The sequence below is a fragment of the Netta rufina genome (genome assembly GCF_964035555.1).
Source record: "Netta rufina genome assembly, chromosome: 2".
NCBI lineage: Eukaryota > Metazoa > Chordata > Aves > Anseriformes > Anatidae > Netta > Netta rufina.
In genome coordinates, this window is record NC_140124.1 from 108,171,175 (window position 1) to 108,196,649 (window position 25,475).

The window sequence follows — 25,475 nt, forward strand, 5'->3', positions numbered from 1 at the left end:
TGGCCTACCTGATTTAGTGGGTGGCATCCCTGCCTATGACTAGATGATCTTTAAGGTCCCTTCCAACCCAAGCCATTTTATGATTCTAAGAAAATACATGGAAGATCAACCACACATTGAAGGATTGAATTCTCTCTTAACAAAGAGACCTTGTGTGATATGCAGTGATGTTCAGTTTTTGTATAAATCACAAATATACAAAATATATACAAAATACAGCAAATTACAGCTACAATTATTCCCTGTCCCTTTGGTATTGTTGCTACAAATGCTCTAACTGATACTTAAGCCTGGCAGATCTGTGGATGTGCTTGACACTCATCACTATGGCAATGGAGATACAGGACCACAGCAGGATAGATGTCAAGTGGAAAGTGTACATGATGTGATTATACAGAGAGACACTGAAAATAGCTACAGCTTCAGACAGTGAAGCTTCTTCTTTGAATACATGTGATGGTTACAGAGATAAAGGTCCTCAAAGCAGAAATGTGTTATGAAAGGCTGTTGGATATTTTACATCCACTGTGGTTGGCTAACTTGATAGAAAATATAAGTGGAATATGTTCTCAGCATTTTCCAATGGCATTCTATTTTTTACACCTTCTTTCAGTGAAGTGAGCATCAGTGGGATCACAGACACAGAAGAAGAAAGAATTAAAGAGAGTGCTGCATATGTTGCCAGGAGGAACCTTTTTGCAACCGGTGAAGGAGTTAGTGTCAGCAAAGTGGCCAAGTCATCTTCTGAAGAGGAACATCATGAGAAAAAATCAAGGAAAGTAGCGATCCGGGAGTCTGCTGAACGTGTGGCCCTGAAGAAAACGGTAAAAGAACAGAGATGAACACAAAGCTGTAAACTGCATGGGTCTTCTTTGTTTGGTGTTTGTCAAGTGCTTCACACATCAGAGCCCTGATTTACACCATGGGCAATCTCAATAACGGCAGTAAAGACCAAAGTATTTGCAATTAATGTATTTTCAGTGACTTAAAGTCTTGTTATCTTGGTGTCAGGTGGATAAGAAAAGAGGCACCAGGAACTCTGCAGTAATGCTGGGAGACAGGGAGGGCTAATGGAGCAGGGGAATTCTCTTTTTTTTTTTTTTTTTTTTTTTGCACCCACACCTATTTGAATGGTGCAGCATCCCTTACCTGAACCACGAGGCAGTCTCTAGGCAACACTTGCTGATAAGAAAGTGATGGGGTAAATCTGGCATTTTATGGCCTGGGAACAAGCTTGTCCAAAGTGTTTACTCCTGGGTTTTAATCACAATGTGTAAATGATGGAGGCAACCGTCAAAGCATCTGGAACTATTTTATATAGCTTTGATATTGTTGCGCAAATTGTTAAAAAACAATATTCAGAGGGTATTTACAAATACATTATGACCAGACTGGGAGAATATCAAAAGAAAATCAGTTTTGTTTAGCTGATTTATTAATGTTCTGAGCAGAAGAATTGGCAGTATGCTTCTAAAATATCCTCATGAGATGAGGTTGGAAAGGGTGTAAACACTTTGAAGGACAAGGTTAAAAATGCAAAATCATCTTGAAAAATTGAGAAATAGTGAAGGTGAAATTTGATAACAAATGGAAATTACTACACATAGAAGAGTACAGTGGGGAATGCCTGTCTCGGTAGAGGTACTGAAGGATCTGGAAGTTATAATATTTATAATGTAATGTCAGTCAAAATCAGGATTCTGTTGTATGAAAACAAATGTCCTTCTAGAATGCATTAACAAAAGTATTTTTATTAAAACGTAGGAGACAGTAACTTAATTATGTTGGAAACTGTTAGACCCCTGATAATGAATACTTAGCATTTAATGAATGTCGAGGACAAGTAGAACATATTCAGAAGTGAGAAACAACAAATGTAGGCAATATTGGTATTGCACATTTTATTAAAGATTGAGAGGATTATAAAAGCTGTCTTCTTTTAATCGCCTTAATACAGGGAGCTGTAATTCTCCATATACATGAAAGTTAGGGCAGAAAGTTTAATTTGCAGAAAGCGGGATTTATAGTATATTAATAGCCTTTTTTCCAGCTCTGTGAATAGTCAAGCAGTTGAAACAGTTACCCTGGGAGGGTGAAAGATTCTCCTCAGCAGGAAAGGTTTGAGAGCACATCTGTCAGAGATGCTGTAGGCATACCTGATTTTGCATTAGAAGAGTAAAGAAGACATCTAAGTTTCAGGCCTATTTCACCATTCATCATGTACACCAAAAAAACAAACAAACAAACAAAAAACCAAACAAACTTAAATGTGGAAAATTATTTTACCTGTGATCATTTTAAGAGGAAAAAAATAGGAAAACCAAATCTAACTATTTTGGAAGGAGAACCTCTTGAAGATGAAAACATTGTTTTCCATGTCCAAGTGAGATAAGTGCATTAAGTACATATCCGGATTTTAGAATGAAATTTCCATACTATTTTACTGCTTTTAATAAATACAAAAATTCTTTTGAGAATTAATAGTTTGCACTTATAACTGCAGAAACCGATGATGAATTGTTTCTTTTCCAGCTAGAAGAAACTCAGGCATTCCACAAAAAGCTGAATCAAGATAAACTTTTACATCCTCCTGAGTTTATTATTGAGCCTCGTTCTCACACTGTCTGGGAAAAGCAAAATGTCAAATTTCACTGTACGGTGGCTGGCTGGCCAGAACCCCGTGTTACATGGTAAGTTTGTATCACTGAAAGTCACCACTTAAACAACATTTAACTCACCTCAGTGAGTGTGGATTTTTTTCAGTAAAAATACAAGATCGGTAAAAATACAGGTAGAGAGGACACCCTTTTTATAACAAACACATTTCAAGTCATTGCACAGGAACAAAGCAAGATACTAAAAGGGAAATAATTTGTGTAACAACAGTACAAATACATAGATCTTCAGTACTATCCTTAAGAGAATGTTTTCCAAGTACTTCTGTGTAGTCTATAAATGCCATTAACCAAAAGCATTAACAAGAACTACCTGCTTGCCTGCTGAGCAGTTATACTGCTGAATCTCCGTAAAACTTAAATCTCAAGATGCAGGACGTTCATAGAAGACACATCATAATTATTTGAAATCAAAAGCTGCAGGTAGATCTAGGATCATCCAAATCTGAAATCTTTGGAGTCTGTTGGAGTCTTTTTATACACATGGTCTTTGAACCAAGTCATTATTGTAAGAACGCCAAAATATACTCTTAGTCATAGCTGAAGGTCTGATTTGATTTGAATTAAGGTTTAACCTGAATGGAATTTAATTTAGCTTAATTAACACTGACTTGTGAAACTTTACAGTCTCACTATCTATTATGCTGATATTTCTTAACTCTTTCATGCTACACAAACACAGTCAAGTTGTTAAGGTAATAGGTAATAATTTTTTCAAACAAAATGAGTTTTGATACTCACTTTTTAATTTAAAAGATTCTTATAGAATGTGTATATAGAATGTATGAATGTGTATACAAAATGAAAAAAAAAAAAAAAAGCTCATGTTCAGCATTAAGCATTAATTAGCAATGAGTTCTATAGATACTCTATTGGCAGAGCCAATATAAAGCATCTATTATACCATGATGTAATACTCATATTTTGTATTTTACTTCTACTTCCCAAAACTGGATGTACTTAAACCAAGCCTTTAGTTATTTGATTTTGCTTTCACTGTGAACTGGCCTTTCATCTACTTGCTAAATGTGGATGGTGGAAGTTAATGCATTATTTTACAGTACATTTGAATTCCAAAGGGATTTCTGTTTGCCACGGGCTACTAATGGAAAAGATGATTTCATAGCCATTTCAGCAGGTGTCTTTGCTCAGAATTAGGGAATAGTTCTGACCTGGATTTGTCAGCTTTCATTCAGCATTTCTAAGTAAATGTCAGTTGTGTATTCCAAACAGCCATTCTTTGTATAAGCAATGAAGACTTGTTCATGCTGTGCATGATAAATTATAAAGCTTTGTGGACTTTCTGTAGAGAAAATCTTGCTATGTGATGCAGCTGTCCTGACTCCCTTGGAAAAAGCATATGGAAAACACAGGACATTTGAAACCAGTAGCAGAAAGCATAAACTATCAGTGCATAATGACAGTGGGAGGTTGCAGTCCAACATTAACTAATGACTTGGCTCTTCTGGAATTTGCGTTTCCAGAAATAACAAGTAGTCTTTCTTACATGAGTCCTATTCTTGCCATAGATTAATATAAATAAGTGAAAACTGAATCAATTATTGTTTAATAACCTGATAATGAAGACAAAATAAGTCTTCTCAGTGCTGGCTTGACTCACTTAAAACTTGTTTCTGCACAGCACTGCATGCCGTGAAATACCTTTGCTACCAACAGGATCCAAGGGATGCCCAGCCTTTTGGAGGAAAATTAGAGATCAGAGTCAAGTCCTGTTCCGTAGGATTTCATATGCCCTGGAAAACATTGGGAGCAAGTAGCATTATTCTATTTTCTAAACCATTTGACACAGTGTATGGAATATAAAGATGCCCAGATGTTGCCAGCCAGGGGGACACCATTGTGCAGATGAAGTGAAGAGTGGTGGTGAATGGATTTACTCTTAGTGGACCCAGGCTGTAGGTCAAGATAATGTAGTAGGAGATCTGTAATGAGTTCAAGAAGATCTGCAAATGTCTGAAGCCCAGAATAGAGAGTACTGTTCTGCATTAACTCCCTTTCCATAGACGTTTTAGTGAGAGGAAGATTGGGATGAAAAGCATTAGGGTTTATGATCCTTGCTCACTTTGGCACTTGGACAAATCCCAGTGTATTACTGTGTCCAAATATTTGTAGTCAGGGAAATATATGTTATTGTATAACACAAAAAGTGCTGAAAGGCAGTGTTCAGATTTATTGCAGATATAGCTCAGTCCTGATATATAACAAACTCCTAATATTCTTGGTAAAAATAAAATTGGATATTACTGACTCTTTTGGTGAAGTGGGACACGCCACTGGCAACAGACCAATTCCCTTTCCAGACTGATAACCAGGAGGGAAACTGATTTTTAAATTCAGAAATGAAGAAGCAAAGCCCTTTGGCTGGCTATCTGCTATGATTTATGTAGAGAAAGGTTTGTTTGGGCTACATCAAAGTGTGAGATGAAGATATTTTTATCTATCACCATTTGCATTCCCACTTCCCTCATATACACAGCACAGGGAAAGCTATACTAAAGCATTACACTATCCTAGGGAACACTTCTTCTTTATATACCTCAAATCAAACCTAGAAGTACTTAATACAATTCAGTATTTCATTTTATTAGACTCCTATTGCCAGCTTGTTCCATACTGCTCACTCAAGACAGGATTCACTTGAACAGTTATGCAGTTACACCATGTATTTTCCAGGATGAGTGACTGTTTTAGTGATGATTGGTGAGAAAGAACCTACCACTAAATTGTCCCTCTGCAAGTCTCACATAAATATTAATTTAAATTCTGCAATCAGCAGTGCCAGCTCACTACTGATCAGTACTGGTTCATTCCTTCAAGCTACTTACTGGGAATTTTGAACACTAACATTTCCTACCTGACTCCCACTATTGAGGGTAACGCTCATAGTACGAGAATCAAGAACATACTCATAGTATACACTTGTAAAAGCTTTTTGATAACACAGTTTTCGCCAGGTGCCTCACTGCAATGCACTTTCTGACCAAGACAATTTTTTACCAGTCTAGCTCTATCTGCTTTGTGGTTTCCACCAACTTAATTATGCAAGTAAAAATAAAAATAAAGATAATTTCCTACATGGCATTTCTGTGAATATGCAGGTTTTAAAATTACATCAAAAATGCAAAACAAAACAATACTTTACCAAAGTAGGTAAGAATGTGACAAAATTTTTATTGTTTGCCATTCAGAAAACCATGAAATGTTGCTCATGAGAATCTTCCATTCCTTAACAAGTAGCAAGTTGAAGTTCATGGCAGTATAAGCTTATTTTCATCATGTTCAAGACTATTTTTCCTTTAGCTAGAAAATAAAATTCACCCGGGGCAGGAAAAAAAAAAGAGAGAAGTTGAGCTTCCAAACATATATAATGCTTTCCCAAGATAAACTATATTTTATCTAGGAGAAACATGCAGAAATTGGTTTTATGTTTCAAACACCAAGCATTTTACTTTTTAAAGTATATAATTATGCTTCCATTTGTGATGTATTGTTTCTTTGCTTTTCCATAGGTACAAAAACAACGTGCCCATCGATGTACAAACTCACCCTGGCAAGTACACCATTGAAAACCGATATGGGCTGCACTCACTGGAGATTAGCACGTAAGGGAATATTAGATAATTTAACAAATAACTTAAGCTGAAATGTTACTGTAGACTGAGACCTGCAAAGCATAAACATATCTCTTGGGGATATAAAGATAAGAGATATCAAGTTTATACATCTGAGATGTATGGTATCTTCTAAATGTTGAAGTAGCTCTGGTTTTCCTCAGCAGAGTATATGCCATTTACTTAAGTGAGTAATTTATCTTTAATATTAATATCTGCATTATTATTTTATTTATGGTTGACTCAGAAGCATATAGAACACTTGTGACTATTTTTCCATTTGTCTCCTTCATGAGTACAGTTAAATACTGAGAAATACCTAGTTCAGGGTAACAACATTTGAGTTAACCATTTTTTCAATATAGCAAGGTCCTGATTCTTACTGAAATGAGGAACAGAATGGGAGTCCTCACTTATACACACACACACACACAAAAAAAGATCTTTAACAGCATTCATCCTCCAACTGGGAAATTTTTGCAGTAAAATTTTGTCAAAAACCACTGAAATCCTGAGATGTAATCAACTACTTCAACCTTCAGCAACAATCTAGTTTTGACAATCTAGGTACCTTTTGAAAATATTTTATAAGTACCATTTCGACAGTTTCCGCATCAGGCATCTCTCCATAGGAGAAAATAAATTAGAAATAACTTAAATATTATCAGACTTTTTTTTCCTACTTCTGCTGTACTGTCAATTTCAAATCTGCATGCAAATTTTGAAGAGACATTTTTTTCAAACATGGATTTTTAATATTGAGAAAAGCTTAATGGCTACAACCAGTCCAGTGTCCTGTATATCTCCCACACTTTTACTGATTTATAGGTTTTACCCTGATTTATGAGTTTTTGTTGTTGTTGTTTGTTTGTTTGTTTGTTTTTTAAAACATAGGATCGGGTATGCCAAGGATTAATGGGTGCCCTACCTAATAATTTCTCTAATTTTAGGTGTGATTTTGATGACACTGCTCAGTACCGGGCATCTGCTATGAATGTTAAAGGAGAAATTTCAGCTTATGCTTCCCTTGTGGTAAAGAGTAGGTTTGCAAAATATTTCCTTGTTTTTTCGTTTGTAAAATGCGTGTTACCAATTTCATTTCTGTAACTCAGAGGCCTTTTACCTCTTGGCGATAGTGACTGGACTTGCTCTTTTTCTGTGTGTGCATCTAGGGTACAAAGGAGACCTTGATGCAAGTCTTTTGCATGCTGGAACAGTTTCCCAGCCTCTGAGCTGTAAGTTGCAATATATGTTTGTTTGACACATCCATTTACAGTTGTGACATGATGACAAATGACTAAGCAGAATATTTTGTAACATTATATATATTAAAAAAAAAAAAAGAAGGAAAAAGCTAGTCATCTTTCAAAGGTACTGAACTCTCCAATTTCAGATAGCGTTTAGCCTAACCTGCAGGGGACGATGTCTTCGCCCTCTAGGTGCATGGCTACTTGCTTATACAAGAAGCATCATTTTAATATTGCTCCTGAACATGAAATAAAATCGTCAAAGAGAGAGACACTTCATATCTTGCAATATGTAAAACATATCCTGGAAAAAAGCTAGAGGGTGTGTGTGCTTCAGTAGACTGGCTGACTTAATAGTTTTTGTCTGCTATGTGATTTCATGTGGTGCAAGAAGGCATAGAAAAAATGAAATTGTCAGAAGCAAATCTGAATATGTTGGCTGTATCAAGATAAAAATCATAGTTTGTTTTACCTGAGACCCTCACATTTTGAAGTCATTTACAACAGTGTGCATTAACATTTTCTTAACATTTCTTGATCAGAAATGTTAAGAAAATCCAGTAGCATATGAGTGCTGAGTACCCTAGGCACCCTGTGCATGGAAGGCTTGACAGATGAGAAACAAAGACATTTATTTTAGCAGCACAGATAAGTTGGGATATGATGCAAAGGCATATGATATGTCATTTATGTACGGAAGCTCTGAAATTACAGAAATACAATTACACACTATTACAAAATGAAAGGCCATAAGTTTTTCATGTCATTTGGGATCTATCATTTGGTGATGGAGAAGGAAGATGACAATCTGTATATATGCATTGAACACAGGAAGACTGTGAGCTACCAGCATAGGGCATTGTGGAAAAGGAAAACGTGACCCTAGCTTTTATCAGCTGAGCTCTTTTCAAAAGAATGATGGAAGGACCTGTGCCATGTATGTGCAGCACAGGTATAAAGCACATACAGTATTCTGTGAATACTGAATCGTTCAGGAATTACAATATCATGTAAGGTAAGTTCAGGAGCAGGTACAGGCTGCACAAATGCCCGAGGGAGTGGAGAGCTCCCTTCAAAAAGACTTAGGGTTTAAAAATGAATTCTGAGTGGACACGACTGCCTTAAGATGAAGCAAAGAGTTAAACAGGGGAAGAAAAGAGACATCTAAGGCAAAGAGCAGCTTGACCTGAACAAATCAGTAGTCATAAATAGAAGAATGCTTAAGTTATATGCATGATAATAAAATGACAAAACACTCAGTCTGAAACTTTGGAAATTCTGGAATGAAATTCTGAAGGAGCTTTTCCCTGATAAAATAAACTAGAGTTATATGAATAGAGAAATAATTGATTCCTGGTGATATTAAGTGTTTGCATTATGTGACTCTACGATTACTTCTGAATACAATTATTGAATACATGTTGTTTCTATTTATACCTCAAAGTTTACCAGAGCTTGTATTCTTAATTGTTGAGTACTTTCACTAACTACTCTTATCTCAAAATGAAAGAAAAGGTAAAAACAACCAATATTTTTTCCCCTTATACAGTTGGGGTTACCCCGCATGGCTATGCTTCCAGGTTTGAAATCAGCTTCGTCGACAAGTTTGATGTAGCCTTTGGGAGGGAAGGCGAGACGATGAGTCTGGGCTGCACAGTTGTCATCAGTCCTGATATCAAGCGCTTCAAACCAGACATCGAATGGTACAGAAATGGTGAGCTACACTCATTGATGTAGATCTTTACTTCTTTCAGCATCTGCGAATGTCATGATTTGGTCAGTATTTTCTCAGCTTTCTAAGCAGTAATATTTCCTCTTTTTGATTCAAAGTTTTTCAAAATTTAGCATTCTGAACTGAAACCACGGTTAGAAAACAGAGGAATTGCTGTGAAAATGTCTTTTATCTTTCTTAAACAAATTTAAATACTAAAAGTTCTAACATCTCTGTGGCCCATCTACATAGCCCGCATAGCTTTTCCTACATATTACATTTTAAAAGTAATTACACAAAGCTGTAGTGCAATAGCTGACAAGAAGCTGTTCTTTTCTGAATGTAAACCTTGAAGATGAAGATAAAACTGACATGAGAGCAGAATTAGCTGTAATTTACGATTGTCTTTGAAGATAGAAAATTGTACAGCAGGAATGGTCTCTTATGCATTTCCAATCTTTTTCAAACTATTCACTGTATTCTCAATGCATTCCTTTAATGTTTTTGCCTAGTTCTCATCATGAAATTCTCTAATTTCTAGGTGTTCTTATTACACCATCCAAATGGGTCCAGATGCACTGGACTGGGGAGCGAGCTTCATTAACACTGACTCATGCAAACAAGGAAGATGAAGGTCTTTACACTCTACGTGTGGTGATGGGAGAATACTACGAAGAGTACAGTGGTTATGTCTTCGTTCGAGGTAGGATAATGGTTTATGAACTGAACTCATTGCAGAAATGAGGAAAATCTGCTGGCAAAATCTGTCTCTGTTTTAGGTGCTTTTGTCCAATAAAAAGATAAATATTTTTATAAATAATATAGTAATTTTTATATAAAATGAATTAAATTCATTTATGATAATACTTTATATTAATATATTCCAGCATTGTTGCTTCCAACTTTTATCTTTGGAAAAATTGAATGCGTACCTCAAGCTTTGGTGTCACATGCTAGAAAACTTCTAAACCACACTGGCATTCCAAGGAAAAAATTTGGGTTATTGATGTAAATTCCCAACTCCTTCTCAGTTTCAGCCTGTGAACAGCACCAAATGTAAAACATAAAGAGGAAAACTCTATAATTCAACTTAAAAATGTATTTTTGTAACTAACTCATGCTAGCTAAACCACATTGTTTAGATCAAGATTTTTTTTATGCACCATTTGAGGAGTTCTCTCTAATGCACGATACAAAAAGAAAAAATATGATAAAAGGGAAACACAAAGATCTACACGTACACCTGGGGAAAAACAACCTCATGCATCAGTATGTGCCGGTGGCTGACTGGCTGGAAAGCAGCTTTGCAGAAAAGGCCATAAGGATCTAGGGGAACACAGGGTGAAGAGGAGCCAGCAACATGTCCTTGTGGCAAAAGTTAGGGACATCCTGGGCTGCATTAGGAAGAGGGTCACCAGCAGGTGGAGGGAGGTTAGCCTTCCTTTCTACTCAGCACAGGTGAGACACATCTGGAGTGCTGGCTCCAGTTCTGGGCTCCTCAGTGGTTCTGTAACATAAAGCAGTAAAGCTGACACCATAATTTAAACAAAGAATTTAAATGTTGTTTTTCTGGATGTTATTTGCTTGTACCACTAAAAACTTCCTTGAGTTTCTATTAGAGTAAATATTTCTTTAAGAAGATCCTGACTATCAGGTTACGTGCTGAGTCTATATCTGTCCCAGCTGCTAAAAGCAGCTGAAGCATGTAATGCTAATTCAAAAGGCTCTGGAAATTTTTGGCTCTGAGAACATGCTTGGAGTGTCACTGCTTTCTCAACTGTAGCAAAGCTGTGTGAGATAACGTAACAGTCTGCTCAGAAAATATGACTGAAGTCAGATGTTTTCATCACCTGAAGAAAGAGCGGACTGAAATGTGAGTCTGTGACGAAGCAGCAAGGAGAATCAGTACTTGTTTTCTTGTTTAAAATTGGGCTGCCATATAAATAAATGATCTTGTTCCTGTTACATCTTCTAGCACTTCCAGCAAGGCAGGTATGACCTGACAGTGAACCAGCTACCCCTTTCACAAGAGTATCTTACTAGCCAACTGGTGAGCTTGTCAAATTCAAATTAGATTAATTATTTTTTACTTAAATGCTCCTTATGGTCCCCTTTGGCTAGTGTGTTTCTCACTGCTCCTCCTAATTTGTCACCAATTTACTCCAAACTCTTAGATAGCTGTTTAAGCACAAATAGATGTCCTGCGTCACATGTAGAAATACCCATGTGTATTGCTGGAAGTGAGTAGGGTGCCCATCAGGCTCATAAAATCAACTCTGTAGACAGGCTTAGAGAGAAGGGGTTACTCTTCTGCCATGGCTACAGGTCAGTATTTGTCAGCGAGCCGCCAAGGGTGAAATCCTAGCCCCACTGAGGCTGATGAGCAATGCTGATTGTCTCAGCTATTTCCCAGTCTGTCTTGGAAAGAAATTGTGGTGGCTCATGTTTTGTCAAGCAGGAGATACGGGCAATTAAACCTCTCATAGGCAGGTCATTGAAGATATCTTGTCTTTACCCTTAGTGTTGTTATTATTTTGCTATGTTAAAAGGATTGCTTACCCTGTACATTATAGTTTCAAAAACTGGATCTAGTTAGCTGTAGTTAGAGCCTGCACTCAGTAACTTTGGCACAGCTTCAAAGCTTCCATATGATGCTACTGTGTCTAAAAGGGAAGATACAGAGTAAAGTGATTTTTTTTTTTAATTTAAGAATACCATTTTAATTAATAAAGAATATTAAATACTCTTATAAGGCTTTTTTTTTTTTCTTTTTTTTTTTTTCTTTTTTTTTCTGAAAGACAAAAGCATAAAAAAGGGAAACAACATACATTGTAATACAAAACCTTGTAATGCCCTGAAGCACCAAACATTTTAAAAAGTCCGTGTTTTAGATGGAATGCAAGAATAATATTTGTTAGCCAAACTTTGTTTTTCTTCAGGTATGTACAACTTAAGTCTTAAGTCAGGTCTTCTTTAGTAGTAGCTCACAACAGGGCCTGAAAAATGCTATATGTAATTGTACAAACTGATGCTGTTCCTGCAGAGAAACAGCCTCTCTTCTTTGAAAGTCTTCTACATAATCTTCTTGCAAGGGTTATTTTTCCCTACAAGAAAATCACTCCATCTCAAAATTTGAACTCTGACTGCGTAAACAGTGTAATTCTCCAGTGCCCAGCACTGTGCATTGCTATTTAAAGCTTTAGATAAAATTTGCCCAGAATCTGATGTTATTCAAGGCCCTTTGACACCAATAATTTCATATTTGTGATGAACACTTGAAAGGAACAATATGCTCATCCTTATAAAGGTTATATTCCAAAACATGATATCATTAAACTTCAAAATGTTTTGGTACCTTTTCAGCTCATATATAACCAAAATCAAACTATGAAGTACTATGTGTGAAGCTAAGACATTTAATTCATTTTAGAAAGAGAACCATGTTCAGACTGGCATTTTCTTCAGCAGAGGTCTTTGTTCTGCGGCTGCATATCCAGCAAACAGTAGTTCAACAAAGTTGATCATTCCAGAGGATGACCTTGTAAGAAAGCAAAACAAAACAAAATAACAACAACAAAACAAGTATTTGAATAGAAGAGGTTTTGCCTCACAGCTCTCACTGTGGGGTCAGATGAGATCTGGTGGGGGAGCTATATGTAGCAGTATTGACCCCATCAGTGTTAGAGGTATGTGGCAGAAATCACAAAAGTGAAAAATGTGTTTCTTTTTAGACTGCAGTGTTGTGTATTCAGTAACTGAATCCTTTTGATTGAGCTATTGCCTGGCTGCAAGGCAAAATGTCAGCCTTATCTAAGTAACATAAGAGGTAAATAGAGAGTCTGCCAAGCTTTCACTTGTCTTGCCAGTGTCTCTGGCAGCTACCTCATCAGAATTCACGATACTAATATTTATTTAAAATGCCTAGATCTGTTATATTTACATTATGTTGTAACATGTTAAGTATTTGTAAATGTTGCGAAAAGCAAAACCTGGAAAGACACTGCCAATATAAAAGCAAATGATTTTTGAAGCCAGTAGTATAACTTTTTGGCTGAGAAAGAACAGAGTTTGGTCCTTAAAGATTAATTGTGAAAGAACTGTGGTTCACATTAGGAAATGTGTGTCTCCATCCTTGCAGATGCCGATGCTGAAATCCCAGGAGCCCCTGGAGCACCGCTGGATGTGCAGTGCTTAGATGCCAACAAAGATTATGTCATTGTTTCCTGGAAACAGCCAGCTGTTGATGGAGGAAACCCCATCCTTGGGTACTTCATTGACAGGTCAGCAAGCACACCAGTGTGAAGAACTGCTATGCATTCTAACTCAAAAACCTAAAAGCACGTTTAAATGACTGAGATAAAGTGGTCATTGTTATTTTCATTCTTCGTGCTTGCCAGAAAAAAACAACTTTTTGTCTTAGATTAGATTGGCTGGGCCTGATCTAAATTTCAGGGAAATAATTATGCCTTGGTTTGTTTCAATACACAGAAATGATTCTGCAAATCACTGCTGAGCTCTCACTGATTCTTGTGAGGCTCAAAAGGCCTCGGGATTTTACAGTGCTGGTACCTCACAGGGTCAGTTCCTTCAAGATCAGAGCTCTCCCTCCTGTTTCCAAATAGTTACCATGCCCCAGAAAGCAAAATCTTATTCCAAAGGGAGTTGGATTTCTTTATGTGCTGTTGTTTTTCAAGTTCTCATGTTCACAAGCAAATTGCATTTATGTGTTTTTCAATTCAATTATAAGAATTGAAGATAATTTCTAAAAATATGAAAGCTGAATATGTCACACCATGACAGGATTCCAGAAGCTTGGGATTTAAGAAATTCAGTCACTATTTTGAGACTTACAGTGAAGTTTTCAGAGTTGGTAATATTTTTTTGAATTTCAGTAATAGAATAATACATCATCAGTGACATGGAGTTCCTGTTCAATTCAAAGCTATGTTACTGTTCTCCAGCACATCACCATAAATCAACTGCCGTGCTTTGGTATAAACTGCCCAGCAGCAAATGCCCATTTTCTGTCATGTTAATACGTGGATATAGCATGGCCTGTGGTGCATATTCCCCCACATGGCCAAGTTTACTTTCCACCTCGCAATGTTGCCTTGTCATACCCTTCAGCCCCAAAGACACAGCAGCGTGTCCTTTTGTGGGCCCTGTGGGGTGAAGCAGTCTCTTTATTTCTGCAGTACCAAAAACAGCTTCCTTTGGGTTGTTTGAGCAGCAGCACACACCCAGGTCCACCTAATGAAATTGGTGTCTTTCTGTCATGGGATTCTAGAAGATGGGGTCAGATACTAAGCTCAGGACTGTTAGAAATGTTCCCTGCTGCGCTTTGGCAAATCGCAAATTCTGCCTGTGGATCAGTTACTGAGAAAACAGTGTTGAAAGCACTCAGCTTCCTCACAGAACCTTGCAGAGGAGAAATCCATTAAAGAGCATACATTTGCATGTCTTTGGTAGTGTTTGATTTCAGGGTAGGTATTTAGACACCCAGGTATTCAGCCAGGCTAGCCCTTGCAGCATGAGCAAGCCACCTAAAGCAGCACGAACAGTCTGTGCTAAAGCTAAAACTAGGGCATCCTTCACGCTGAGCAGAAACCTGGACCACAAAACCACCCTGAGTAAGACCGTAACACTTGCCAGAAAACAGAAGTTTGCATGTACTGAGAAATCTAGGCTTCCCCCTAACATTTACTTCAGCAGCTATCAATAAAAAATCAGCAGCAATAAAATGCATCTCCTGAGCTGCTGGTTCCTTTTCCTGCTGCCCATGTGGCTGGATGCTGGGAAGCCACCTACAAGGGCTCCTGGGGTGATGGCTCCTTGCTAGCCATCAGGACTTGAAGGACTCCTGCTAGCTCCCTGAGCAGGAGTCGTTGCTCTCCCTGCTGCTGGTTCTCTTCTTTCTGCCAAAAAAACTGTGTCTCACCAGGGTGTGAGGCTTAGCAGTGGAATGAGCACCACACTGCTGGGTCTCATCGTTACAACATTTGCAACCACAGCAGCATCCAAAGCAGGGCTTCAAATTCTTCAAATTTGAAGCTGGGTTTCTGACTTCAGTCATATTTACAGCTCTCTGTGTTCTGGGTTGGTCACAGATGAAATCTGAACAGAGGCTTCCACACACCATGAAGCCTCTTGCTGTACAGTAGGGCAAATGCATGCAGGATGAGCTCTGCTCCTGGCAACTGCCAAGGATACATGTATTTCATGTCCCTTCAAGTATGCTGAAGCTGACACTCCCCGAGCCTCCCAGAGCATACTTTGAAGGGTTGAACAGTGGAGTGAGTTCTGTCTGTGTCCCCTCCCCAGTTCAGGAAAGATGGAGCACAGCTGCAGGGGATTCAGTGCATAGGCAGGTGGCACTTCGACCCTGACCCCTTCTGCAGCTGCTTTGGTTTCACCAGCAGGCACCAGTGCTGGGGAAGCTGGCTTGCTTCAGGCAATGAACGTGAACAGATGGTGAAACTAAAGGTCTGGGTGCCTGGAGTCTGCGTTTTTCCCTTCCCAGCACTACTCCTTCCTGCTGTTTGTATGTTTCAGATGTGAGGTTGGCACCACCCACTGGACCCAGTGCAATGAGACTCCTGTGAAGTTCGCCCGTTTTCCTGTCACTGGTCTGATTGAGGGCCGCTCCTACATCTTCCGAGTCCGAGCGGTGAATAAAGCTGGCGTTAGCCTACCGTCACGGGTGTCCGAGCCCGTGGCTGCCCTGGATCCTGCTGACAGAGCCAGGCTTAGAAGTAAGACATGCTTTTTGTAGCTTGCCTGAAAGGCTTAAGAAGCTGTATGAAAAATAAATAAATAAAAAGTCTCACTATTTACTCTTAAGCCTTCAAAATCCCACTAGAGGGAGCAATGCAAAAACAAAATATTCTTTGGAGACGTTTGCCAAGAAGGATTCATCTCAGTGCTCTTTGCACAAAGCGCTCCAACAGCTTGAATGGCTTTGCTGGCTACAGTGCTGCACTCTGGACTTGCAGAAAGCAGGGAAAAGGCACAGGAGAGTAAATTGCCTGAAGAGACTTGCTTTTGTTCCACCAGCAAAATAGCTGAGTGGATCCTGTGAATAGTCACCTTCTGTGCTGCAGGCAAGGGCGGCTGATTCTGCACTCATGTGATGACCAAAGTCTTTCAATAACATCAGCAAAATATCAGGGCAGCCCAACAGATTATTGATCTCAAGCCCTCTGCTTAACAGTTAACTTTTTACAAGTCAGGCATATTTCTCCTGTAGCCTGGAGACGTCCTAGACACAAAGGCCTGGGTGATGAATTTAACTAAAAGTTTGCTTCAAATTCCCCTTCTCCACCCACATCCCAAAATCACATGCCTGAAATCCAGGTATTTCTACTCATCACTGAAGTTTTACTATTTAAAATGGCCAGGTATGACACTACTAGGAAATACTGTGGTCACACGTGAAACCTGAAATCTGGGAGGGCTTTTGCTTTTCACTGGGAAGTGTGGAAGCTGTCTCAGGAGAGGGAGTCTGATTTTGGTGACCTGTTGCATCTCCTTTTCTCCCTCCTGATCCACTTTTCTTCCCATCTGCTCCATCTCTAGTCTAATTTCCAAAACAAATCAGCCAATGTAAGGTGAAGCACATGGAGGTGGAGAACAGCAGTTGCAAAAATTATCTCTGAAAATGCATTGACCTGGCTGACAGCATTGAGCTACATAGCTGTGATAATATGATAATGCAAAGGCACTGAGAGAGCCACCCAAAGCATATCAAGTTGGTGTGTTGAGTCAGGCTGAGTAATTTCTGTCTGTGACTATGACCCTTGTTCTGAAAGCTGGAAATGTGAGGGAAAGTGGGTTAAAAAGAGACGAAGAGCAGCCTTGCCTCTTCCTTTAATGAGTGAGCTTATAAATCAAATGAACAGAGTATGGAAAATGAAGTTAATTCTCTAAAAACAAGTGAGCTTAATACCTCTGAGTGAGCTAAATACCTCTGCTTGTCACTTAAGTGACTTCAGAGAAATTTCAGCAAGGACTATGTGCCTCTGTTGATTAATTTATTCCTGATGTATTGGTTACAGAACTGCTTTAAACTAGGTTTGAGTATCCCTACACGAGTAACAGTCACAGCAGTCACCAAGAACTGAGCTCATGTGAATCCTGCAAACGTTAGTTTTGAACCACAAAGGACTCAGTTTGCTCAATATTTCAAAAGTTCATGAAAGTTCTCATTTCCATCCTCTCTATGACATCTGTTTCAGGTCACCCTTCCGCTCCCTGGACAGGACAGATTATTGTCACTGAGGAAGAACCTGCAGGTAAACACAGCCCTTTTGCCTACAAAAGTCTGGCTGAGTAACTAGGAAAACTTCCATTGAGTTCAATGGACTTTGGCACACACCCAAAGTTCGTTGTTCTGAAGAGTCACTCAACCTTGAACAACTCTGGCTTTAGGTTTCGTTATTGAGGACTTAATAAATAAACATATTTAACATTAAAACAATGACATTTAAAACCAGTACATAGATTGCTTTAAATACTATGTTTTCTAAAAATATCAGGTGCCAAGATATGTTAATACCTGTCCTATACTTTAATCACAGCACTGATTCTGATACAAATATGAAGGAATTCATACTCATTTCCATTTCCTACTCTTCTCCCCTGTACTTCAGAGGGTGTTGTTCCTGGTCCACCTACAGACCTCCAAGTTATTGAAGCCACAAAGAACTATGTTGTGCTTAGCTGGAAACCTCCTGGACAGCGGGGCCATGAGGGTATCATGTACTTTGTGGAAAAGGTAAAACCAGAGAAAATCAGAATCATGTTGTGGCAATCTTTTTTAAAGTTTTCTTTGCTGGCTTTTCTGGAATTTCATTTCCACTTTCAAACTCAGGCTAGGACTAGATGTTTATTGACATAATTGTTGCTGTAGATTAAGATAAAGTAGGAGAAAAAAAAATAAAATGATACATGTAATTACAAAAATGGATGTAGAATGTGTCACACACTGTAATAGCCTTTCATGAACTGTGTCATTGACCGACCATAGGGTAGATAGGCTGGCAAACCCGCTCTATAATGAGAAAGCACACGGCAAAATCAGAGCTGTATATATATCATTCGTATAAAATAAGCTTGTCTTGAGGGACGGACTGTTAACATTTTGGAGGGAGGCATTCTGTGAGAGAGTTTCTTGGCATCAGCACTTTCTTCTCCTGCTGCCTTTTCATATTTATTGTCTTCGTTAGCTTTCCATTTGCTTCACCAACTCAACAAAGGTGACAATTTTTATTTTTCTAGAACAGAATCACTTTTAATTTCAATGTCCTGCTTTTCTGAGCTGTTTTTCACATGGCTGATAGCCTAGAAAGATCTTCACCACCACCATTTTAATAGTGTCTCATGGTTTCCACTAACTTTTTTATCTGTGCTTTTCCCTATCACTCTAGAGCTGTCATCATGGGAGATATAAATATCTTCCCATTATGTGTTTTTCATCTCTTATGAAATCTAGTCTAAATAAATGAGTTTCACTTAGCAACAGTCTCAGAGAGGATGAATATATGAATTTTGAGTTTCCATATAAGAAAGCTTTTTGATAACCTATTGCATGCTGAGTACCGAACATTAGTGTCACGTATTGAGATAATGTTCTCTTGAGAATTTGAAATCCCTCAGAAACAGGACCTATTATTTGAAATTATCTTTAATGTAAGGCAAAAGTTGATTGTTAATATTAGCAGTATAAGTGACCATGGTATGTAGAGCTTCTAGCAGCAGAGATAAAAACAATTCACAAATAAAATGCACATGCCTTTATTTTGTATTTTCTCCTCTGGGAAATGGAAGTCAGACTAATTAATTCTGATTAATTCTGAAAATCACCCAAAAACATCCTCAGGAGTGGCATAATGGCATCTAGAAGCAACGTGGTAATATTAGAGTTTTGTTCTCTGGATGATGTTGAATGACTACAGAACTTCTTTTGAGGGTGGTCTATAGGGTTAGGTATGGAACTGAATACAGTTGATAGCAACATCACTTACTTGCTGTGGAGAAGTGTTTAGCTTTGATATATTACAAGCAGTAAGCTTGTATGTGTGACTTCTGGAGTAGGTGGGCAGATTCATAAGCTTTGAAATACACCTTATTCTGTGGAATGGCTGAAACCAGGAACATGACTCCTTGTTTTCCATGTCAGATGTGCATTTGATGGTGTATGTAGAAAGCCTTGTCAGGTTAGATTCTCATTGGTCAAAGACTTCTGCTGCAAAAGTTGTTTCTGGGTTTGCAGTGCGTTGCTGGCACCGAGGAGTGGCAAAGGGTGAACACTGAGATTCCTGTGAAGTCTCCTCGCTTTGCAGTTTTTGATTTGGCTGAAGGCAAATCCTACTGTTTCCGGGTTCGCTGTTGCAATTCAGCAGGAATTGGTGAGCCTTCAGAAGCAACTGAAGCCACTGTGGTGGATGACAAACTTGGTAAGTGTGTGGTCATAAGTATTAAGTTACCTTCATGATTCTTTTTCAGTTTATGATGTAATTGTTTTGCTTGAAGATAGCTGTCCAGCTGCTAAATCAAATATGAAGAGTCAGTGATATATTCCCTTTATTTAACATAATTTTGGATTAGGTCATTGAACCTCTAACATATAGTCAAATGGCAGATAGAAACCAAGGGAACTGAGCTGCAAATAATAACGCCAAGAACTGTAAAGATTCAAACAATGGAAGAAAATGAAAACTTAAGAAAGGACAAAACCATTCTGTTTTACTTAGTCTGCATTGAAAATAAGCACAGACATTAGTAGAGTTTAACCTTCCTTGTTTGCCAAATCAAACAAAAGTGAAGAAGTTAATACTTATATGGATGCAGAAACTATTTCTACTGGAAGAAAATCCCAGATGTTCACCGCAGTAAAGTATTAGTAGCTTGTCTACTAGCTACATAGTAGCTTTGTCTACATGAGCATTTTCTTTTTCAGAACAACAATACAGATTTAAGTCCCAGGTCATCTCTGTTTACTGCATACTGGTTCAGCTCACAGAACAGTTTGACACACATGAACTACAATTCCTTAAGAAGAAGAGTAAAACAGCTCTCTTCAAAAACCACTTAGATGCATTTTGCTATTTAATAGGGGCATTGGTTTCTGACTCCTGTGGCCTGTACAGAATCCTTCAAAGTGCACCTGACACTTTTTCCTTTTTAGAAAGCTCCACATGACATTTCTGGTGCAGATGTTCAGCAAAGAGAAATAACCTAAATGTAATCTGAAGGAAATGTCCCAAACTGTATGTAATGGAGACATGAGGAATATCATCACCAAAACCTTGAACTTACTGATCCTGTCACGTTGTACAAAATTACTTGTTTGAGATCACTGTGGATTTTAGAGGGGTTAAAAGAGCATTCATTGTGTTAATACAGTCAAGAATAAGATGTCACCCTTATTTTTTATTTGTTAAATTTGACTGGCTGGTCATTAATTTATTTCTGTTTCTCTCCCAAAGATATCCCCAAACCTCCTGGCCGTATTATGCCAACTAGGAATACAGACACATCCGTTGTTGTCACTTGGACTGAACCCCCAGATGCCAAGGAGCTGGTTGGGTACTACATTGAGTCAAGTGTGGTTGGGTCTGGTCATTGGGAACCATGCAACAACAATCCAGTGAAAGGCACGAGGTAATGGATTTGAAAGCATGGAAATTATGGTCACCAGTTTTTGTTTGTTTGGTTGGTTTTGATTGATTGATTGATTGTGTTTATGTGATTCCCAGCCACCAAGAGAAACAGCTCACTAGTTCTAACTATTGTACAACCTATCAGCTTGATGAAAAACAGTACAGTGAGGAATGAGGGAACTTACAAATATGGAAAACTAAACTGCATAATGTTTGGAAGAAAAGTCCTTCATTTGGAAGACTGCTGTAAACATTTATAGGACTGTATATCTAGCATGTCAGGAGGAAATGTGGATTATATCATGCTAACAATATTACTTTCTAACTACTCTTTCACTTGCAATTATCAAGATATTAATGAACACTCTTAAGCCGTGTGTGATAGTAAGATCTTAGAGGTCTTCTCCAACCTAAACAATTCTATGATTCTATGAATATTATGTGCTTTCACATAGTGTTTCATGCAAGTGTTGGTGAAGTTTTGTGCTATTTGCTTATTTCAGAATATAAAATTATTATTATATTATTTCAGAATAATATTATTGTATTATTTCAGAATATAAAATGTGATATTTATTCACCTTAGAAATAAAAATGTTGTTTTGAATTACAGTATCTTGCTATGTAATTGCACTGTTTAAATTTCTACCACTGCATTTATATTCTACACAATATAATTTATGATACAGACAGGCACAGGCTGTCTGTTAACTGTTGGTTTTCTGGCTGAGTCAATTTCAAAGCATTAAATGTAGCTCATAGATTGCTTGCCACAGTATATTTTGATGTTTTGAATTGTTTTCTTCACAAATCCAAGTGAAAGCAAATGATTCGGAAAAGTCTAGTAGAATGGGTAGTGAAAATTCTGTTCTGAAAATTTTGATTCAGGTTTTATTTTTCTCCCCATAGTAAAATTTTGATTTTTTGAATATATTTTATGTTTTCCACACTTTTTTTTTTGCTGCTGGACATCGTTGTATGATGCCAGCATTGTAAATGCAGAATATAAAATTATGAAGTAGGGCAAAATAAAAGGAATGTGAAGTAAAATACACTTAAAATACACATGGAAAAATAAGTGTATTTTTGGAGTAAAATATTGAAACTTCCGAAACACATTTTTTTCCAAATTAAACATTTTCTGTGTTGGGATTTTTTTTTTCTTTTTTCTTTTATTTTTTCAGGGTTTGTGCCAGAAGAAAAAATACATTTTTTCAATGCATTCATTATGCAATAAAGCAGAAAAACTATTCTAATACAAGAGTCTGTCTGACTTAGATTATAGAACCAAAAAAATTCAATAAAAATTTGGGTACTTTTTTTTAGCTCTTATACAATGCCCTATAATATCTGTGAATGCTAAAATTTTTCACTTCTGATTGGAAGTAAACGATGGGAACTTGTGATACAGCTGTCTTTTGCATATGTCATGAAGGTATCCCACATGCAAATATAAACTAAATCTTGTCTCTGAAGATTTTTGCATTGTTCCCATTAAGAAGTATGGATTTTATACATCATCAAAGGTAAGATAAGTAGGCCCTTTGGTAACAGAAGAACTTGTATAGTCTTAGGGGGGCAAGAGTATTGGTAAAAAGGGATATATCTAAAGATACATGAATTCGACATTATTTTATATGCGTGAATGAGGTGCTTAGACACATTCTGCATTCTCTGACCTTCACAGAAGTCTCTGGGTTCATGTTTTATCCTCAGTTTTCAGAAAGCAGAATAAATTTTACAGAAGAAATGCTTCCCCATTCTCATTTTTTTTTTTTTAATATTACTTTCTTCATAATATTCCTTCATTGGTTTGTTTTTAGATTCATTTGCCATGGGCTCACCAATGGCGAGAAGTACATTTTCAGGGTCAGAGCTGTTAATGCAGCTGGACTCAGCGAATTTTCCCAGGATTCAGAGCCTATAGAGGTGCAAGCAGCGATTGGTAAGTTATTTCCCATTACTCTGTTCAATGGTAAATATATGTATATATATAATATATACCTTAGAAGTAAAGATGGTCTCAGCATTTATTTGTAATTGATTGTTTTGGTTTACAATGCTGTCCACAAATAATGCTTTCTCTATAGAGTCTATCTATTGCCTCACAGTCACACTTTCACTGTTACTGCACTCTTGTAGACAGTTCACCTTCACCATTCAGCCTTCTCCAGCTGTTTCTTGTGAACCACTGTAGGAGAGCACTACTAAGTTCACTTCATAGCCATCCTGGAAAAAGGAATGTCGTTTGGACCCTCTAAAGTGGTATTTATCACCTCTAATGCACACCATCTCATATACAGGCAGCTCCTAAGAAACATGCTTCCACACCTAAACCTGATAATAAATGTGGTATGCTTTTTGCAAACCTTCTATAACCCTGTGTGTTCTCCCTTTGTTAATGAATTATTTCTGTTTGCCACTGCCTGAACTAATCCATAAGGATTAATGAGATCATTGTACTAGAACAAATTGTGTGTCTGCAACACACTCACTCTCATTTGTATTGAAATTGCATAACTCTCAGTCATAGAGCAGAGAGATGTGGCCCCAGGCAATTTTATGAGATCATGTTAAAAGGATAAAAATATGAGTTGGAAGATCTAATACTAAAATAATTATAGCAAGTGAAGATTACCATTAACGTTTCATTTTTCTTCTGCTCTGAAAATTAGACATTATTAAAAGAACATAATTTGTGAGGAGGTTGAGAGGTATTCTATGCATTTCAAATTTCTGTGAGTCTGTGCTTAGCTTTTTGTCCATAAAAACTGTGATTTGTCATATTTTGGCTGTATTGTTCACTGTTTGCATTTCTTCACTCTGTTGAGTAAATGAAGAAAAAATAATGTACTCTAATTAAAAATGTCTTTGCTGTTTTCTGGTGATTATAGGGGGAGGACTGCTTCATGGTGTGTGTCCTGAACTGAGTGGTAAAGCTGGCGGACTAACAGACTGCACTACCAGCTGGGAAGGCATGCATGAGTCCTCCCAGCCTATATTTGACACAGATGCTTTGCTAAAATGCAATGCTAAATTTAATAGAGACCCGCTACCCAGTAGCTCTGACAAACTGGGCAGTACAGGAGACAATAACATGAGAGAAATGGTTAAGGACGCTGTCAAATCTGCACCACAAAAAGTTGCTGCTGAGCAGGCAAGTAAGTCTCAACCCGGGGATCCTTTGACACTGGAAAAAGTGACAAAGAAGAAAGATGTAGGTGAGAGTTAATAAATAAATAGCTTTCACAGCTCTGGTACATCCCCTCTGAATGGGTGCAACCTGTACTCTTCCACGCCGCAAGTGAACGTTCTCTCCAGTGATGCATCTTCCAGCAGACCTATTAATTATATGCTCGACTCTCTGTTAAGGTCATTATGCATGTAATGTTATCAGAGACTGCTTCGCAAACTTAGAAACTATTGAAAGTGAAATATATACACCCATTTACTAATTTAATAGCTCGTCTGAGTACATATTAATGTATCCAATACTGTATGACTTCCATATCACATCCGTAATTTGTTCTCTGTTAGGAGTCTTCTTACCTAGTCTCTGGGTTATGTGTGTGTGAAGGAAACAAAATCTGGTTATGATGGTAAGCATGAAAATCTATGTTGTGTTAAGATACATGAAGATCCTTTTTGAATTTATGCCTAAGCTACAGCTTATCCTCTGAGATGCAGTGCTAATGAATGTTGTGTTCTATTTCTGACTGATGATAATACATAATGAGGGATACCTATTAAGTTGAAGACACATGGACAAAATCACATTTTATGTTGTCAACGCCTAAACACCCATCATGCCTAAGAAATACGGAGCTTGAATTTCATTCAAGTCCTGGTACCTGGCCAGTGAACTAATTTAGTTCACCTCCCATGCCATGGGAGATTTATGAAGTGAGATCCAAAAAGCTTGTAGCCAACAAACTACAGGCACCTGGGGCTAGCTGACTGCATGATAAAACTCCAAAGACAAAGGGAAATATATATGATGAAGGATTTCCATCAAAATTAGAACTTGAAGGTCACAAACAGTGCTCTTAACTGGTACGTGATGTACTGAGTGTGGGCAAATATTACCCCAATAGATATAGAGAAAGCATTATAAGAAAATGGATTGGGATGAAGTTAATGATTTCTGTATTTTTGAAAAGTATTTATAAAAAAAAGAGGATAATGCTGCAAATTTTCTAAAGTAAGTTCCAGTAACAGACGTGTTCCATTTCTGGTCAGTCTACAGTGCCTGTGATCATGCTTCCTTCCATTAAGGTAAGATGACGTGAAGGGTGCAATGATAAAATTTGCACAGTGTGTAAATTTAATAATAAAAATAAAACACAGATAAGCTACATTCTGTGAAGGGAAGAATGCGAGCCTATTAAACAAATGAGCTACAATAAATATGTGTGTGAAAAAAAGGTTCACTTTCAGCAAAAGAAAACAAATCATTGCATCTCCAACTTTTAACTTTTCTTGTAATGTTAGTTTTAGTTCCTCATTTTTCACGGTTTTAAAGCAATTCCTCATCACTTACATCAGAGCTG

At 37.6% G+C, this 25,475-nt stretch overlaps 1 protein-coding gene across 2 annotated transcripts in view; it reads left to right on the top strand.

Moving 5' to 3' along the window:
* MYOM1 (myomesin 1) overlaps nucleotides 1–25,475 on the top strand; it is a 72,307-nt gene that overhangs the window by 17,074 nt on the left and 29,758 nt on the right. The window contains exons 4-18 of one of the 2 annotated variants that reach the window (XM_084282119.1): nucleotides 614–824; nucleotides 2,533–2,690; nucleotides 6,206–6,298; nucleotides 7,258–7,346; nucleotides 7,480–7,542; nucleotides 9,104–9,268; nucleotides 9,807–9,968; nucleotides 13,404–13,545; nucleotides 15,818–16,017; nucleotides 17,500–17,556; nucleotides 17,914–18,038; nucleotides 19,536–19,719; nucleotides 20,752–20,926; nucleotides 22,749–22,870; nucleotides 23,820–24,146. In XM_084282119.1, the coding sequence (XP_084138245.1) occupies nucleotides 614–824; nucleotides 2,533–2,690; nucleotides 6,206–6,298; nucleotides 7,258–7,346; nucleotides 7,480–7,542; nucleotides 9,104–9,268; nucleotides 9,807–9,968; nucleotides 13,404–13,545; nucleotides 15,818–16,017; nucleotides 17,500–17,556; nucleotides 17,914–18,038; nucleotides 19,536–19,719; nucleotides 20,752–20,926; nucleotides 22,749–22,870; nucleotides 23,820–24,146 (2,273 nt within the window). The remainder of the gene's footprint in view (nucleotides 1–613; nucleotides 825–2,532; nucleotides 2,691–6,205; nucleotides 6,299–7,257; nucleotides 7,347–7,479; nucleotides 7,543–9,103; nucleotides 9,269–9,806; nucleotides 9,969–13,403; nucleotides 13,546–15,817; nucleotides 16,018–17,499; nucleotides 17,557–17,913; nucleotides 18,039–19,535; nucleotides 19,720–20,751; nucleotides 20,927–22,748; nucleotides 22,871–23,819; nucleotides 24,147–25,475) is intronic. The other variant, XM_084282118.1, reaches the window with a different exon arrangement.